A 16,505-nucleotide genomic window follows, 5' to 3' on the forward strand; every position below is an offset into this window, starting at 1 on the left:
TGTAGGCCAGGGATAGAAAACCATTTTACCACCATTTACACCTTTTTAGGTCATTCATGCCATTTCAACTAATTCATTTTGAAGAAAAACTGGAAAAACTGAGGTGTTCTAAAACATTTAATGAAGTAGAAGATGCATATAAAGTAGCTGGACGATTAAATTTGGAACTTAATAGTTCAAAAGATGCAAATATATTATCTATAAAAACTCTAAATTCGATTGACCACAGCATAGCTTAGAGGAGACAGAAATAAGATATTATCATGTGTACAGAAAAAAGGTAAGAGCTTGTCTGCCTGTATCTTGCATTGGTTGCATATCTTTCGTAAATGTCAGACCATAAGTTTTCCATTGCAAACCAGGTAGTTGTAAATTCATGGACTAATATTTTATTGCTTAAATATTTGCAGCCCAGGTATTTAAACTGAAAGTTAGGTAGTGCCATACCACCCTCTACTTTACAGTGGATTTATCCCTACACCTATCAACAAAATCTTCATGAAGAAGTTGGACTCAATTGTAACCCCTCTTTTACCCAGAACTCAAAATTGCATGCATTAAAAAGGCACCTCAAACTTTTGCTTTCTGCAAACTTTATTGTGTTGTAGATTTAATTTTAAATGGATACATTTGCCATTTTTGACAATTAATCTACACTCAATAGCTTATAATGACAAAGTGAAAATATGTTTTCAGAAAAAAATCCAAATGTATTAAAAAATCAAAAACTGAAATGTTGCGGCTTTGTGGGTTCTGTTTATCCCCGAGATGTGTCTAGAACTTGATTGTAGTCCATATCACATATTGAATTGATTGGAGACATCATTCAGGAAGGCACACACCTGTGTATATAAGGTTCCACAATTTACACTGCATGTGAGAACAAAACCAAACCATGGAGTCAGTCCAAGGAACTCTCTGTAAGAACTTGACAATAAAATTGTGGAAAATAGAAGCTTTATTACATCTTTTTGAATAAATGAGAATGCCAGGGACAGGAAGTAGTGATGATGACTAGATTGCTTTTTGTTTTTCCTATACATGTAGACATCCGGACAGTCTTTGCTTAGTGAGATGTCTTTAGTGGAGCTCCATGAGAGACTGGTACTGCTAAAGGAAGCTCAAAAGAAGGAGGAAGAAGAGAAGAGAGAGAAGATTGTTAAGGAAAAGCAAGCCAAGCAACAGTTCATCCAGGATCAAATAGAAGAGATCACTCTACACAGAGCAGCAATGAGGGAGGCTGCTGTCATCAGGTAAATGTCTCTTTGTCAGATACATGTAAGTAAAGAGAACCTCTCCACATAACCAAAAATCTGTCAATACCCACGTAAACCTAAGATGCTAAGCTTTCCTATGTGATTCAAAGTTTAGTAACCAGTCTGATACCATACTATGATAAACATGAAACAGAATGGTGGCACAGTGTTATGAAAGTAATAATAAAAATTAGTAACAACAAAAATAACAATACCAATTTTAAACATATATACGAAAACCAAATAGGACAGTATTTAATGAGTTCTGGACAATCAGCAACTGAATTACTGATGCCAACACAATTTAATAAACCAACGTCACTTCTGGCAAACTACTAAAAAAAATAAAACTGTACTGCTTCACAACGGATGAAGCTGAACAAGCCGAAAACAAAGAAGGAGCTTGAGATTAAAGCACACAAAGTTGTAAATGAACTAGTGCCAAACCAGAAAGCCAGAATTATTAAATGCCTAAACCAAAATGATAAATAAAAAATCATTGTCAGAAATCAAGTGTACATAAAATCCTTGCCATACAAAATCACAGATAAACAAACATGTGCTAGTCTTCTTAAGAATATCCAGATTCTGGTGTCAGCACCAAGGATGTAGCAACTGCAGTCTTTTATTTAATAATAGCTGCAACCAAGGAGAGGAATTCTGGTAGCGGCTTCACTCCAGCAAAATCAGAACAATGTGGAAAAATTTGGGAGTAGGGTAAAGTTATAAATGCAAAATAAAACATAAACGGGACATTCATAAGGGAGTTGGAGAAAATAAGAAGCTCAAAGAAAAATGAAAATGGGTGAAGCTCAGCTACAATCCTAGAACAACTGTACTGACCATCTGGCTGGGTACATTCTGGCTCTGCCCAGCAAGGCAGTGAGTGGACTGTGATGAGTACACAGTGTCAGGACCATCACCATCACCACTTTCTAAGGGCACTATAAATCCTAAATTATGTTTTTACAGTAGATTTTATTACCCATAGAAACTGCAGCTCTTGTAACAAACAGCAGGTGGTGCACTTCCTGCTGATGTGGTGCCAGTTACACTGAAGTCCTATCCTCTCCACTTCCATGTGGCTTGAGGTTTAATAAAAACTGATTTAAAATTAATGCTTTGGAGAAACACAAGTAGAAGTAGTTGTGGTTTGAAATCTTAAAAATGAATCACCTAAATCAATTAGTCATGAAGTCAGCATGGTGGCACAGACAAGAAGGGGTATTGTTTGGACACCATTTGATTCTCATCCACATGAGGTCTACATGCTTTCCCTAATTGTTTATGGATATCTTCTGATTCTTGATTTCCCCCTCAGGTAGCTCTGAACTAGGTTAAGTGTAATTCTAAGACCAAGTGTGAGGCAGCAGGAATATGCTTGAGTGTGGATGTGGACGCCTTGGGCCTCATAAACTACTTGCTAGAAAAGAAAGCTCAGAAGATAGAAGGTTGGTTATTTCATAGGTCTACAGAAGAATGAAAACTTCTTTTTCTTCTTTCAACTGCTCCTGTTAGGGGTCGCCACAGTGGATCATCTTTTTCCATATCTTTCTGTCCTCTGCATCTTGCTCTGTTACACCCCATCACCTGCATATCCTCTCTCACCACATCCATAAACCTTTTCTTAAGCCTTCCTCTTTGCCTCTTGCCTAGCAGCTCTATCCATAGCATCCTTTTTCTAATATACCCAGCATCTCTGCTGTATACAGTACATGACCAAACCAATACAATCTCATCTATCTGATTTTGTCTCCAAACTGTCCAACCTGAAGCGGACCCTCTAATGCAATACACTTAATGTTAGCTATATTACTAAGAAGTTTGTGCACTCCGTTATGGAACCTTTATTTGTCCACATATTTTTTAAATCTGCGTAATTCAGAACTCAGAAGCTCTGTCATATCAGTTGCAAGGCAGGAACCAACTTTGGACAGGTCACCAGTCTGTCACAGGACACACTCACATGCACCCCACCAGATCATAACCAGCTAACCTGGAGACCCCAGTTATCTGAATACACAAATCTTTGTGTGAGGAATATATAGTGAAAAACTCACATGAACACAGAGAGACTGTGTAAATTCTCCACAGGCAATAACTGAGCATGGCACAGGAATCCTGAAGGGGAGAAGCAGAAGCACTAACCATTGCGCCACTATACCCCCTATCCTACAGCTTGGCAACAGATGTTTAAGTTAAACAAGGCCAGAAAACATGTTGTCATGTATGTTATGCAAGATGACTTGATGTAAATTGACACACTTGTCTGCTTGACTCAGTTTATTCATTTGTTTGACTCTAGTTTTATTTAATAATGCATATATTCTTTGTGACAAGATAGTAGCTGTCTGACGATGCGGGTTCCGGTCCATGCTCCCATCTTGCTTCTGGGAGCTCTGAACCCGACAGCATTGATAATGTCACCAATGAGCTGGGCAGTGAGGCACAAAAATGAAGCAAGGGGATGGTGCAAAAGTGCTTTTATTAAAAACAATAAAAATCAAAGTGTCCAAATAAATAGTGCAGTGCTTCAAAGTTAATAAATAAATAATCCAATAAAAATTAGTGAACACTGGAGGTTAAAAACACAATAGAAAAAAAATCCTTTAAAAATCTGATGAGTTTAAAACAATGGCTGGAAGCTGTCCTTTTAAAAACAGATCCCAGTGCCTTTCTACTGGTGACTCCCCTGCTTCTCCTGTCTATGCTAAGCACCAGGGGAGCCACCTTACCTGCAACTGACCTTCTTTCTGCCTTCTACTGCTGGTCTGTTCGCCTTTCTGACCACTGGCTCCATTGGGCATCATCAGACTGTGACTTGGGCTTCCCAGAGACCAGGGCGCTCACACTGGGGCTTTCACTTCCCAAGTCCCGACTCCCGCTGCCTTCTTGGCCTTATGCAGTGAGCCATCCTCCTTCCGGTCATTCCCACGCCTCACTAATGTTCAGCAGGAGCAACCACTACTAACTGCCCCCGGGTGCCGGCCAAACACCCTACGAGGGCTCACTGTCCAGCTGCCAACCACTCTATACAGTGAGTGACCATTCGCTCAATCATGCACCAGCTTTCTCCTCCCTGCTTCCTGCCTTCTTCTTCTCCTGTAACCTCCGTTCTTCTTTTTCTCTTTTCTGTTGCCCTCTTCATCCGCCTCGCGCTTCTATTTATCATGGGGACGTGGATCAGGTGTGGCAATTAGCAGTTCCCGGCATCATTTATGGATGGAGATGACTCCTCACCTGTGCACTTAAGCGAGGATCGCCCGCATCACAAATTCACCCAGGAATCTGTTCCGGCCACACTACCACGCCCCCTCTCTAAGCCTCGAGTGCGGCGACTATTTATTTAAAAAGTGGCCTTTTTGACTTGAGCTTTGGACCCGCTACACCATAAGCTTACTTTTTTCCCACAACACAGGACATAAAGTTAGCTGCATATATGCTATATGTGCATATTTATATATTGACAGTCCAATTGCTTATCACTTGATGAAACAGTGTGTTTTTTAAGTCCATGAAAGTGTGATTCAGCCATCCATCCATTTTCCAAACCTGCTTATCTAGAGGAGGGTTGCATGGAAGCTGGAACCTATTCCAGCAAGCACTGGGCGCAAGGCAGGAGCAACACCTGAATAGGGCACCGGTCTATTGCAGGATGTAAAAATATTATACTGAGCAAAATAGCTAAATGCTTTACACCTTAGAATTAAAGTTGTTTCCAATAAATTTAGTTGAGCCTTATGGTCGAGTGAGTAATGACAGGAGTCCAAATAATAAATATTGGGGTGCCAGCCAGATTGCCCTGATAACAAAACAAGTAGCACTTAATGGTACAAACAAACGAAATATACTAGGCTGTAGTATAGCATGAGACACATTATAGCACCCATTGGAACAATTTAAGTAAAGACTTTAGGGACTTTCTAAGACTTCAGGGACTTTAAAAACTCAACTTGATGTTGTTTTAGAAGAATTAAATGGGTAGGACTGGCAAGCTCTGTTGGGCTGAACTGTCTAGATTGTTCTAATGTTCTAAAAAAAAAGTAAATCTGCAGCCCATCATTACCTAAAATACACAAAAAGTCTTAAATTGCTAAGTTAAGAAAAAACTATTTGTGATCTATGATATCTTTGAAGCAGCTGCCAGTCAGTGGCTGTAATTTGTAGGATAGTGTTTTTGGCAAGTTAGAGGGATCGATCATTTGGCTTTCTGAGTTACAAAGCTGGCGCTACACCATTTTCCCTTGTCAAACATATTCAACTTAATAATACTTTATCATAAAATGACTTAAATTGAAAGGTTAAATAAAAACGGTAATGCCTTTATAAAGACTACAGTCTGTTACACTGACAGTATGAGATACCGGATAACTGATGTACAGCATATGTAAGATTTTTTCATACTTCTATTTCTTGGTTGTCAAATTAGAAACTACTTCAATTAATTTATTTCAAGATATTTCAAAATGTTCCCTACTTCAATTTACTTTAAGTGTTCATCCTAATATTGCAGTCACTATGCACTGCATAATTAAAATGTAATATTTCTGAGCACATGCCTCTATTAGATGCTGTTTTTATTAAGAATTTAATATTGCAGTGTGGCTGCTGGGAGCCGCCAACTCAGACTGCTCACAATTTATTAATAATAAGTTGAACTCCTATTGTTATGCCTGGCAAGAAAAACCTTTGATTAAAGGACTGGAAGATGAAATTTAAAACCAGAATTAAGACAGCAAACCGGCAAAACAGCAAAAGGTTAGAATTGAGAGGTCAGAAATACAGTGAGCAACCAAAGCAAACGAAAAATCAAAGTCCAAGTCAGAAAACAAAACAAAACTGAAACAAACCTAACATACGAAAAGAGTTTTATCTGCCTGAATCTAATCTCAACAGGCATGACAGCACTGGAATTTATACATCACTAGTGTTGATCAGCGAAATTTGCCCAAGCATTTTTTTGCAGGGAATCAACTCTTGACAGTTTTTTTCCTGGAAATTTACCCTTTGGTCAGCTTAGACAAACATTTTTCCCCAATTCTCATTGATGTTTGATGCCAGCCTGGTGTCACGGGGCTGCAGCAGTCGTGCACAGAATTCTTATGCCGGCCTACTGTAAGATCATTGTGGAGCTGCTTTGGGCATGTGGAATGTCACCTCCCGATCAGTACACCAGCCTGAATGCATTTAAATAAAAAACAGTAGTTTCATTTGAGGGGTATGTTAGCTTACCATAATAAGAATATTAAGAGTACTGCCACTGGACATAACATTGATTTGCTTAATTTTTTTTTTTTTTTTTACTTATTTCTTGTTTGTGGCCATTTGTTGTATTTTCTGTGTTGAAGTGAACACAGGCTTTGCTCATCACTATACATCACATATATGACCTGTTACTTATGTCGCATAAATAATAAATGCAACAAAATAAAATTGATTAACAGTATTATTAAACCTAAGATCCTAAATGTAAAAATCTGAAAAAAATGTGTACTATGTCTACCATGGACAAGTACTTTGTCAAAAAAAAAAAAAAAATTGTTTTTTTTTTTGAAATTATATTAATTTTATTGTAATCATTCCATACAAATCAATCAATTTTTACAAAAAGTAGGAATGAGAACAAATCGACCCCCACCCCTGAGAGAAAGAGCATGGCCAACAGGGTAAAACTTAAGGCTTGTAAACATACCTAAATTGATGATTTTAATACGCCAATAGAGATGAATGGAGAAGAAAAAAGAAATGCAGAAATACTGTAATTGCTTCCTCTGTGTTTTAAGAGCTTATTCTAAAATATTACTGATTAGATCCAGCCGTGTTTTGAAAAAAATCTGTATAGATCCTCTAACTGAGTATTTGATTTTTTTCCAATTTCAAAAGTATAAAACATCGGTTTCCCACTGACTTAAAAGAGGAGAGTTAGGATTCTTCCATTTTAGCAAAATAAGTCTGACTCAACTTATTAATTTATTAATTAATTAATTTAAATCACCAGTAATCTTCAAAACGCCTTATTATAACTGAAATAATTTTTGCATATTCATTTATTCTTGTAACACTTGTGGCAGGGCATGGGAAGAATGGGCCGTGACAACTGAAGAATAGTTGGAACACAAACCAAGCCATCCCTTTTAATTTCCATTTTCTTCCTTTTTTAACTAAAAGTTAACTCCTGCTTGTGACAAAACAAAGTGGCCTCAAGGGCAGCCAAATAACACAAATAATAAGGCTCTGTATAGCTGATTCTTTAACACAGACAGTCTCTCGGCAAGCTCTGGTTCGATGAGGTCTCGGTCTTAAAAGACACCTTATCTCAGGTACTTATCTCAGCAGGACCAGAAGGGCGGAGCTAATTGCCCTCACTGGGCAGCTTCTTAGAGCTGCAGTAAAGAAAGACTTATAACATAATTTGAATGAGCCAACAAGGAGATCCTCTGGCACGCATGAGTGACACACTGTATAACTAATTGTTTCTGATGTTTTCTAGTTGTATTATTAATACCTCCAGCACACGTGTCAATGTATTCTTCCCTACTCTACTGCCCAAACAGAATTCTTTATGTTTTTAAAAGACCTGTGCTGCCTCCCCACTATGGCACCTGATCCGCTGCCCACATGCCGCTTGAGGATTAGTTGTGTTCTATTTTTTTGTGTTGTATTTGCCCTCATTGCTCACCCAAAAATCCCTGGAAGTAAGTCTCTCTCTGAATTGCCCTTCCCAATATTTCTTCCATTTTTGTTCATGTGTTAGGGAGTTTATTCTTTTCTTCTTGTGTGATTTTGGGCTGTATAAGAAATAAATTGTTTTTCTTCTTCCTTTTTTATGTAGTGAGTTAGATCCAATTGAAAGGTAAGGATAAGTCACACTTTGACACTAATCACCTAATTTGCAGGGTTTCCTCTAAAAAGTGAAAGGAAACAAAATTATGGAAATTAAATGCTGTACTTAAAACAATTTTCCTTTTCACTATGTGACTCTCTATATGAACAGGCATAGGACTTGGAGTTATCACATGGCATTCTTCATCCAATATTGCCCAAACACTATATAGCTACTTTTCACAGAAGTAGAGATGATGAACTATTTATTAATTGACTGATAGATTGATTGATTGATTGACTGATTGATTGATTTGTTTGCATTATTAGGCGAGAGGAAAAGAAAGCCAAATCAGAAAAATTGCCATTTAAGGATGAAAGTATACTGGAACTCCAGAAGAAAATAGAGGAGAAACGACAAGAGCGTCAAAGACTAAGTGAAAGCCAAAGAATTAAACCAGATAAGAGACCACCACCAACAAACTGGAATTTAAGTCAGGTGTGGTGTAGATGCAAGTTTTTGACATTCAAAATTTGCCATAATGACACTCATTGAGCACTATTGCAGCCCAATGCAAAATCTCAGCGTTAGGGTCTGGTGACTAACACAAGTGTGAATAGTACTAATTAAATATTGTATATTGAGTTAATGCATGCCAACTAATAATTTACATTTGGCTAAATTTCACTATTTGATTGCTTAGACATTGCAAATATGTTTTTTAAGTTTAAAGAAAGAAACGTGTTACCTGTTATTATTGGTATTTTCCATTACATTTTTGTTGGATTTCTTATTGTGTTTTGAGTAAAGTATACATCTGTTTTGCAATTTTATTACTTGAAGAATTGAAATCAGACGTGTTTTTTCTAGAAGGGTTGCTCAGTGAGTTGAATAATTTTAAATGTTATGCTGTGATATTTTGTATAATTATGGGCACTGCCCTTCTGAAATTTTGTGCTTGCAAATGCATTATGCTGCATGGTTTTGGGTACACGTCATGTTGCAGCACTGTGTTGCAGTGATGTAATCACCTATTCGTTTTAAAAATGTCAGCACATGTGAACAAGTGTTTTTAAAACAGAAAAACATGAAAACTTTCCTGCTGATCATTGTTTTTACAAATGTTACATTGTGAAGTGTCTTTCTTTTATGAAATACATCTTCTTATTTTATTTTGTAAAGTATTGTGAACAAATTAGAAAGAGACACAAAAGAAAAGGTTGAGGCCCTGGGCAGCACCCAACCTAACGTCCATTTTGGATGAATGAAAAGAAAGCACATGACATATAGTTGGCTTACCAGATGTAAGAGGAGTAACACCAGATTAGTACTTCAACAGAAAAATGCCTACGCATTAAATAAGACAAAAACCACTCCAAGGCAGGCCCTGAAATGCCTACACAAGAACTAAGGCTGTTTATAAGAATATTGTGGTCCACAGTGTCAAAAGAAGCACTCAGGTCAAGAAATACAAGTACTGAATACTCCCCAGCATCTGTAGCCATCAAAAGACCATTTGAGACTTTAAGAAGCTCTGTTTCTGTAGAATAATAGCTTGGCTGAAATTTATGCTTTCCAGCAGAACATCAACCACCTAATCTAAAAGTTTAGATAAGATAGGAAATTTAGAAATAGGCCTGTAGTTTTTAAATAACGAAGGGTCAAGATTACCCTTATTCAACAGAGGCTTGGCGACGGCTTACATACAAGAGCTACGAACACAACCAGATGAAAAACACCCAAAAATAAAGACATTGGTAACATGTCTAACGTATAAGGGGACAGTTTCAATTTTCGTAAGGAGAGAGGATAGGTCTTCAATGGAAACTTGGAGAGAATTAATTCAAATTACAAGAATTTGTTTGAATGGTAAACTCCTCTCCAACTGCATCAGACACAAGTTATTCCCAGGACTCCCTCATAATCTGAGTCTCCATGTGCTGCCCAACCTGACACCCCAGCTGTCTACCCAAATCTTCAAAAAGCGATTAAAGGCTCATGTATCAAGGCTGTCATTTTTATCATCTGTCCTTTTTTCATTCACAGCAAAGCATCAAGAACTCAAGAAACAGTTGCTCTAACTTGCCTAGTTTTTCTGCCGTTTACTTTGAATTCATGTCATTTTGCTATTGGCATTGTGTCCGTATGATCCCTAGTGGATATGGCTTTGGAAAATGTGTATCTTTCATCTTAACACTTGATATAATAAGCCATCTGTGCTATACATGTTTTCTTTCTCATGTTTCATTCTAGCAGGGAACAACCCTAGGGGTCCATATTAACTTGGTCCCTGTTTGTGCAGTTTTTTTTTTTTAAGTGTCTTAGTGAGCTTTTTTCTCCATGTATGCTGATTTCCCTTTTAATATCTCAAATATGTGCAAGTCGGGTTAGTTGAGAACAACATTTGTTTTGTATAAATACATGTGCCAAGGATGATGAATAAAACTTTTACATAGTCAAGTCCTTCCTACCTATCAACGGAGTCTTCACCCGCCCCAATAAACACACTCTTCTCTTCCTCCCACTGCCAAACTTCTTCTCTCCTAAGCAATGTTCTATCTCCATTCCTGTCCCGACTCCAAGTTCCCCTGAGTAAGTAGAGAAGGTTACGGTTAGAGCCTGACCTGGAAGCATTTCAACTCTCACAGAGACATAACTCAGAAGCACATCCAGGTCAGCTTAATTAGGTCACTGAAATACTGAAATTGCTTCTAGAAATGCCACCCAGTGGCCCAAGAAGTCCTCTGCCAACAGACTACAACTCCCAGGAAACTCTGCAGGAGTCCATTCTGGGGAAGTCTTAAAGACATATTACATACCACCCTGCGGGCCAGAGAAACATTTTGCTTCCAAATGCCCTTCCATTTCTTTGGCTTCCAGCCCTGGAAAGTTACAACCATACATCCGATACTGGTCTCCAGACATCATAAAGCCTCAGTTCCTATTATAAGAGTTAATTCCTGCCTTACACCTGATGATGTCAGGACAGGGTCTGGTCTCTCGTAATGCTAAAACGGCATAAGTGGGCTAAGAGAATTGATAGATGGATTTCATAAGAGAGCAAATTGTTCTGTAGGTCCTTAAGTGAAAGGAAGAACTTGATGAAGTATTCATCACCAAATGATTTAGTTTAGCTCTTATTTAAGATGTTGTTAATGTTCTACAATCTCAAGGCAAATGCAGCTCACCAATAAACCTAAAAAGACAGAATGCTGGGAAGACTTTCAGCAGTGTGACAAGCTGCTCATTTAGAATTATTACATATAAAATTGTTTTGGATTGCTATTTGCGCCAGTTTCTATAGCTGTAGGAAATAAATAAATCCTAAAGTATTCTCACCATAAAGTATTCAAAAATAAATTTAAATTTCATAAGTTAGATGATCACCTTCACTTAAAACTCAAACAAATGCATAAATTGTTATATTTATATAAAGCTGTTTTTTATTTTTTTGAATGGGTAACATTATTGGGGTTAGTTTCATACTGTCTTTCTGACTTGACCCTCTACTTCTACTGCTTTGTTCTAGAATCTTCCTGAAGAGCAGAGTTGGCAGGACTTGGAGAAGAGTCTGGAGCGACAAGTTGAGCTATTGAAACATGGAAACTGATCCTGGAGACTATTTATCATCAGCAGACTACTGTGACTGTTAGAGTTCCGTTAAATAAAGGCATAGCAAGTAGAAACGCACAGCAGACAGTCCATCAAGGATATGTGTGACATGTTTCCAAGCCACATTTATTTTGTAATAAATGTAATATACAATTAGAGATATGTATTATTTTGTAATCTGTTCCTTCTTGGTAGTTCTTGACTGCACCTCAATATAATTGGTTCAGTGCAACAAAACAAACACTGAAGTGGAAGAAATTAAATAACCACTTCCTAAAATAATCAGGAGCGAAACAATAGAGTTGAAAACCATGATACTGTATGTGTATAAACCGAGCGAAAATGTTAACTCAAAGATGTGGTCAAGACGGCAGAAAAAATTTGTTAACCAGGGATCAAAATGATGCCAAAATAGATAATAATAATAATGTTAGACTTTTTAAGCTGAATCCACACAATCTTAGACAAACCATGAAGTCCATGACTGACCTTTTATACCAGCCCAGTAATGAAGTCACGCGTCACAAACTCCAAGATGTCCAGCAAAACAATTGTTTCAAAAGAGCATCACGGAAAGATGTGATTTAAATATGATGATGTTAAAAATGCATCAGATCAGGAGACAAATGTGACCACAGGATTCCTTGACCTGTCAAACCCTAAAAATAAAGTGTCAGTTTTTTTGAGTCAAGGAAGATGTCTAAAAAATAAGACGCAAAAAGTCAAATCATGCCAGGTGTAGCTTTAGTTAGGCAGGTTGGAGACGGTGGCACTGAACAGAAAGCAGGAGACAGAGCTGGAGGTGGCAGAGTTAAAAATGCTAAGATTTGCACTGGGTGTGACGAGGATGGATAGGATTAGAAATGAGTACATTAGAGGGTCAGCTTGAATTGGACGGTTGGAAGACAAAGTCAGAGAGGCGAGATTGCATTAGTTTGGACATGTGCAGAGGAGAGATGCTGAGTATATTGGGAGAAGGATGGTAAGGATAGAGCTGCCAGGGAAGAGGCAAAGAGGAAGGCCTAAGAGAAGGTTTATGAATGTGGTGAGAGAGGACATGCAGGTGATGGGTGTAACAGAACAAGATGCAGTGGACAGAAAGATATGGAAGAAGATGATCTGCTGTGGTGACCCCTAATGGGAGCAGCCGAAAGAAGAAGAAGAGGGCTGTGACAGTCTTTTATTGTGGTATAGACTCTGTTCTTATTAATTTAGCACTTTCTTTGACCTTCTATATAGACCTGCCAATAACGCACCTGATTCTATTGCTCGTGGCTTCAGTTAGCAAGTTTTATTTATGTATTATGGTATAGTAAAAAAGTAGATATGTGAGTTAATTATTAAGCGTATTAAAAAGCAACCAGGATCATGTTTTATTAGGACATTCGAACATTTGAACAATCTAGACGAGAACAGGTCATTCAGCCCAACAAAGCTCACCAGTCCTGTCCACTTAACTTTTCCAACATAACATTGGGTCTAATTTTGAAAATCCCTGAAGTCCCACTGTCTACCACACTACTTAGTAACATATTTCATGTGTCTGTGGTTCTCTGGGTGAAGAAAAACTTTCTACCTTTGTGTCAAATTTAGACAACACTTGTCATGTTGATCACTAGTCATTTTCAGTTTTGGCTGCAAGTGGTAAATGGTGTCCCTGGACACCTAGTCTTGCTGAGCCAGGCGTGTAATATATATATACATCTAATGTATACAGCTGTGAGTGAATTTTGCTTAACACTGGGTGAGAACAAGTAGATGGCTTGCTAAGTGTCACATTCAAAACCAATCCCAACATCTCATGAAGGTGAAACTCAAAGAAGGGGTGGTGATTTGGAACTGCAAAGATCAGTGGTGCTCTTGTTAGCCTGGTCTGATAAAGAACAAGCTTCTGAACCGTCTACACTCAAAAAGTCTCCTAAAAAGACCCTTATTAAACATAAATATTTGTTGTTTGTGCAGAGAGCACATTACATGTGTTAGAAATAAACATAACCTCCTGCAAGGAAATATACCTTTCTGTAGCATCAGATTATAAATGGGCGTTCAAAGACATCAACAGGTGAGTGGTAAACATGAATGATATGTAGACGAAGGTGCTGTGTCTGCTCTCTGTTGTTCAGTTATGACAATAGTGTAAGAGTCGATGTAAGCTTGAAAGAAGTGTCAGCTATGTTCGAGAAAATATTAATTGCAGAATATGTATGTGAAGTAAATGATGTCTCACACTCCATCAAAGCACTGCCTTTAAGAGAGTTGATAATGAAGAGCCACAGGAGATGAAGATTTTGCTACTCATAACACCCAAGTCAAAAAATCAGCCTAATGACACCATTTTAAGTTTAGCTCTTGGAATTATAAGCAGACACTCATTCGAAGATCTAAGGTTATGATTTGAAAGGCATTCTGAAATATAGGATGCAGCGAGATTATTTAAGGCTTTGTAAACTATAAGCAGTCAATTCTAAATGACACAGGTAACCAATGTAGTGACATCAAAACTGGAGAGCTGTGCTCGGATTTCTTTTCCTATTTAAGATTCTGGCAGCTGCATTCTGCACTAATTGCACATGATTAATGTCTTTTTTGGTTAGTCCTGAGAGGAGTGCATTGCAGTAATGTAGTCGACTAAAAACAAAAGGGTGAAGTAATTTTTCAGCATCTTGCAAAGTTATAAGTGGTCTAATTTTTGGTGTATTTCTTAAGTAAAAATGCTGTCCCAGTAATCTGATCAATATGTGCTTTAAAATTTAGGTCAGAGTCAATCGTTACCCCTAAATTCTTTTCCTCTATCTTAACTTTCAAGCACAACGCATCAAGTTTACTTCTAATACTCTTACTATATCTATTTTTGTCAATCACTAAGATTTCCGATTTCTCCTTATTTAGTTTGAAAAAATTACTACTCATCCATTCTGAAACACAAGTAAGAAATTGTGTCAGTGAGACAAGAGAGTCGGGATCATGAGGTTCTATTGATAAATACAGCTGTGTATCATCAGCATAGCTGTAGTAGCTCACGTTATGAGTTGATAATCTGACCTAATGTAAACATATAGATTGAAAAGAGCAGTGGACCCAGGATACATCCTTGTGGAACACCATATAGAATATCATGGATCTTTGAAGTACAATTACCACAACTAACATAGAATTTTCTACCTGTCAAATAAGAGTCAAAACCAATTTAAGACACTGCCAGAGAGGCCCACCCACTACTAAAGCGATTTATAAGAATATTGTGATCAATGGTATCAAATGCGGCACTCAGATTTAAGAGGTTGAGAACAGATAAATGGCCTCTGTCTGCATTTACCTGCAAGTCACTTCCTACTTGAAAAGGTGCAGTTTCTGTACTGTAATCTGTTCTAAAATCTGACTGAAATTTGTAAAGAACAGCATGTTTATTCAAGTGATTATTTAGCTGTATAATGACTGCCTTTTCTATGATTTTACTTAATAAAGGCAGATTAGAAATAGGCCTAAAATTTCAAAAACATAGGAGTGGAGATTATTTTTCTTGAATAGGGGTTTAACTACAGCATCTGGGAAGATGCCCATATCTAATGATGAATTTACTATGTCAACAACACTTTTAGCACATTGGATACTTTTTTTGAAAAAACTTGTTGGTATTTGGTCAAGGACGCAGGTGGAGGATCTCAGTTGAGAAATTATTTTATATAAATTAGGTAAATATATCCTGGTGAAAGAATTCAATTTGCTTAAAATGGAATACTGAGTTTTAAGAGGATCAGTACTGGGTGGATATACTACTGTATATTATTTCTAATATCATTCATTTTGAGATTAACAAATATAGCAAAAGCCTCACAAGTTTCACTGGAAGCTTTTGGAGGCATTTTTTGAGTGACTTAGTGGTTTAGCCGACTATCAGTTGTAGAGAATAAAACTCTCAGATTACTAGCATTGTTATTTATAATTTTAGAGAACTAGAACTCCCTCTCAAGATGGACTACGTTATTGTAATTTGTTATTTTAGCCTTCAATATCTCATAGTGGACAGTTTAGTTTTTCTCCATTTACGCTCATCTCCCTGCATGTTTTCTTTAAATCAGACACTCTTTGGGTGTTCCACGGTGTAACAGTGCTGGATTTTTAATTGTATTTTCAGGAGCGACTACTGTATGTCAGTGGCAGCTCTCACTTTAGTATTAAAATTTTCCTCCTTACCATTTACATTATTATCGCTATTGTAATAAGCATTACAAACAGACTGAATGCTTAAAATATTTGTAAACTTTGAAGCTGCAGATGAATCAAAGTGTTTTTTAACAATATGCTTCTCATTAATTTTATCTATCAGTATTTCTCTATTAAATAGTAAGAGAAAATGGGCTGATAAAATGATATCCACAATCTGCCTCACATCAATTTTTACTCCTTTAATAATCACTAAATCCAACATTTGTCCTCCGTTGTGTGTTGGCTGACTAACGTGCTGGCTCAGATCAAATACTCACAGATTACAATGCTTATTTCACTCTTATTTGCTGTTGTTAGGTCATATAGTGATGTAATAGTCAAAATGACAGAATGATATCATAGCAGACAAGTATTTCTCAGATGTGTGTGGCCAAGTAGCTGTGGTCATGTATATTTGTGTTTGACTGTCTTTTCTTTCACTAAAATCATTACAATATACAAATTACTCATTATGCTTAATTTACTTTGTGCTACTGAGCCCCTGAATTGGTATCAGCAATTTTAGCATTTTATTTTATCATAGCGTCATCTTTTGTTCAGTTTCTTTTCCTCTCTCCCAGAAACCCTGGCGGTTTAAAGTGTATGCA

The 16,505-nt window shown here is 37.3% G+C and overlaps 1 protein-coding gene across 3 annotated transcripts in view; it reads left to right on the top strand.

Moving 5' to 3' along the window:
- Window positions 1-11,849, top strand: part of cfap99 (cilia and flagella associated protein 99) — a 96,242-nt gene extending 84,393 nt beyond the window's left edge. For all 3 annotated transcript variants that reach the window (XM_039751735.1, XM_039751733.1, XM_039751734.1), the window contains exons 14-16: window positions 1,048-1,253; window positions 8,409-8,577; window positions 11,609-11,849. In XM_039751735.1, the coding sequence (XP_039607669.1) occupies window positions 1,048-1,253; window positions 8,409-8,577; window positions 11,609-11,689 (456 nt within the window). In that variant the 3' untranslated portion in view covers window positions 11,690-11,849. The remainder of the gene's footprint in view (window positions 1-1,047; window positions 1,254-8,408; window positions 8,578-11,608) is intronic.
- The last annotated feature ends 4,656 nt before the right edge of the window (window positions 11,850-16,505 follow it).

Source organism: Polypterus senegalus, chromosome 4 (assembly GCF_016835505.1).
Source record: "Polypterus senegalus isolate Bchr_013 chromosome 4, ASM1683550v1, whole genome shotgun sequence".
NCBI classification, from domain to species: Eukaryota; Metazoa; Chordata; class Cladistia; order Polypteriformes; family Polypteridae; genus Polypterus; species Polypterus senegalus.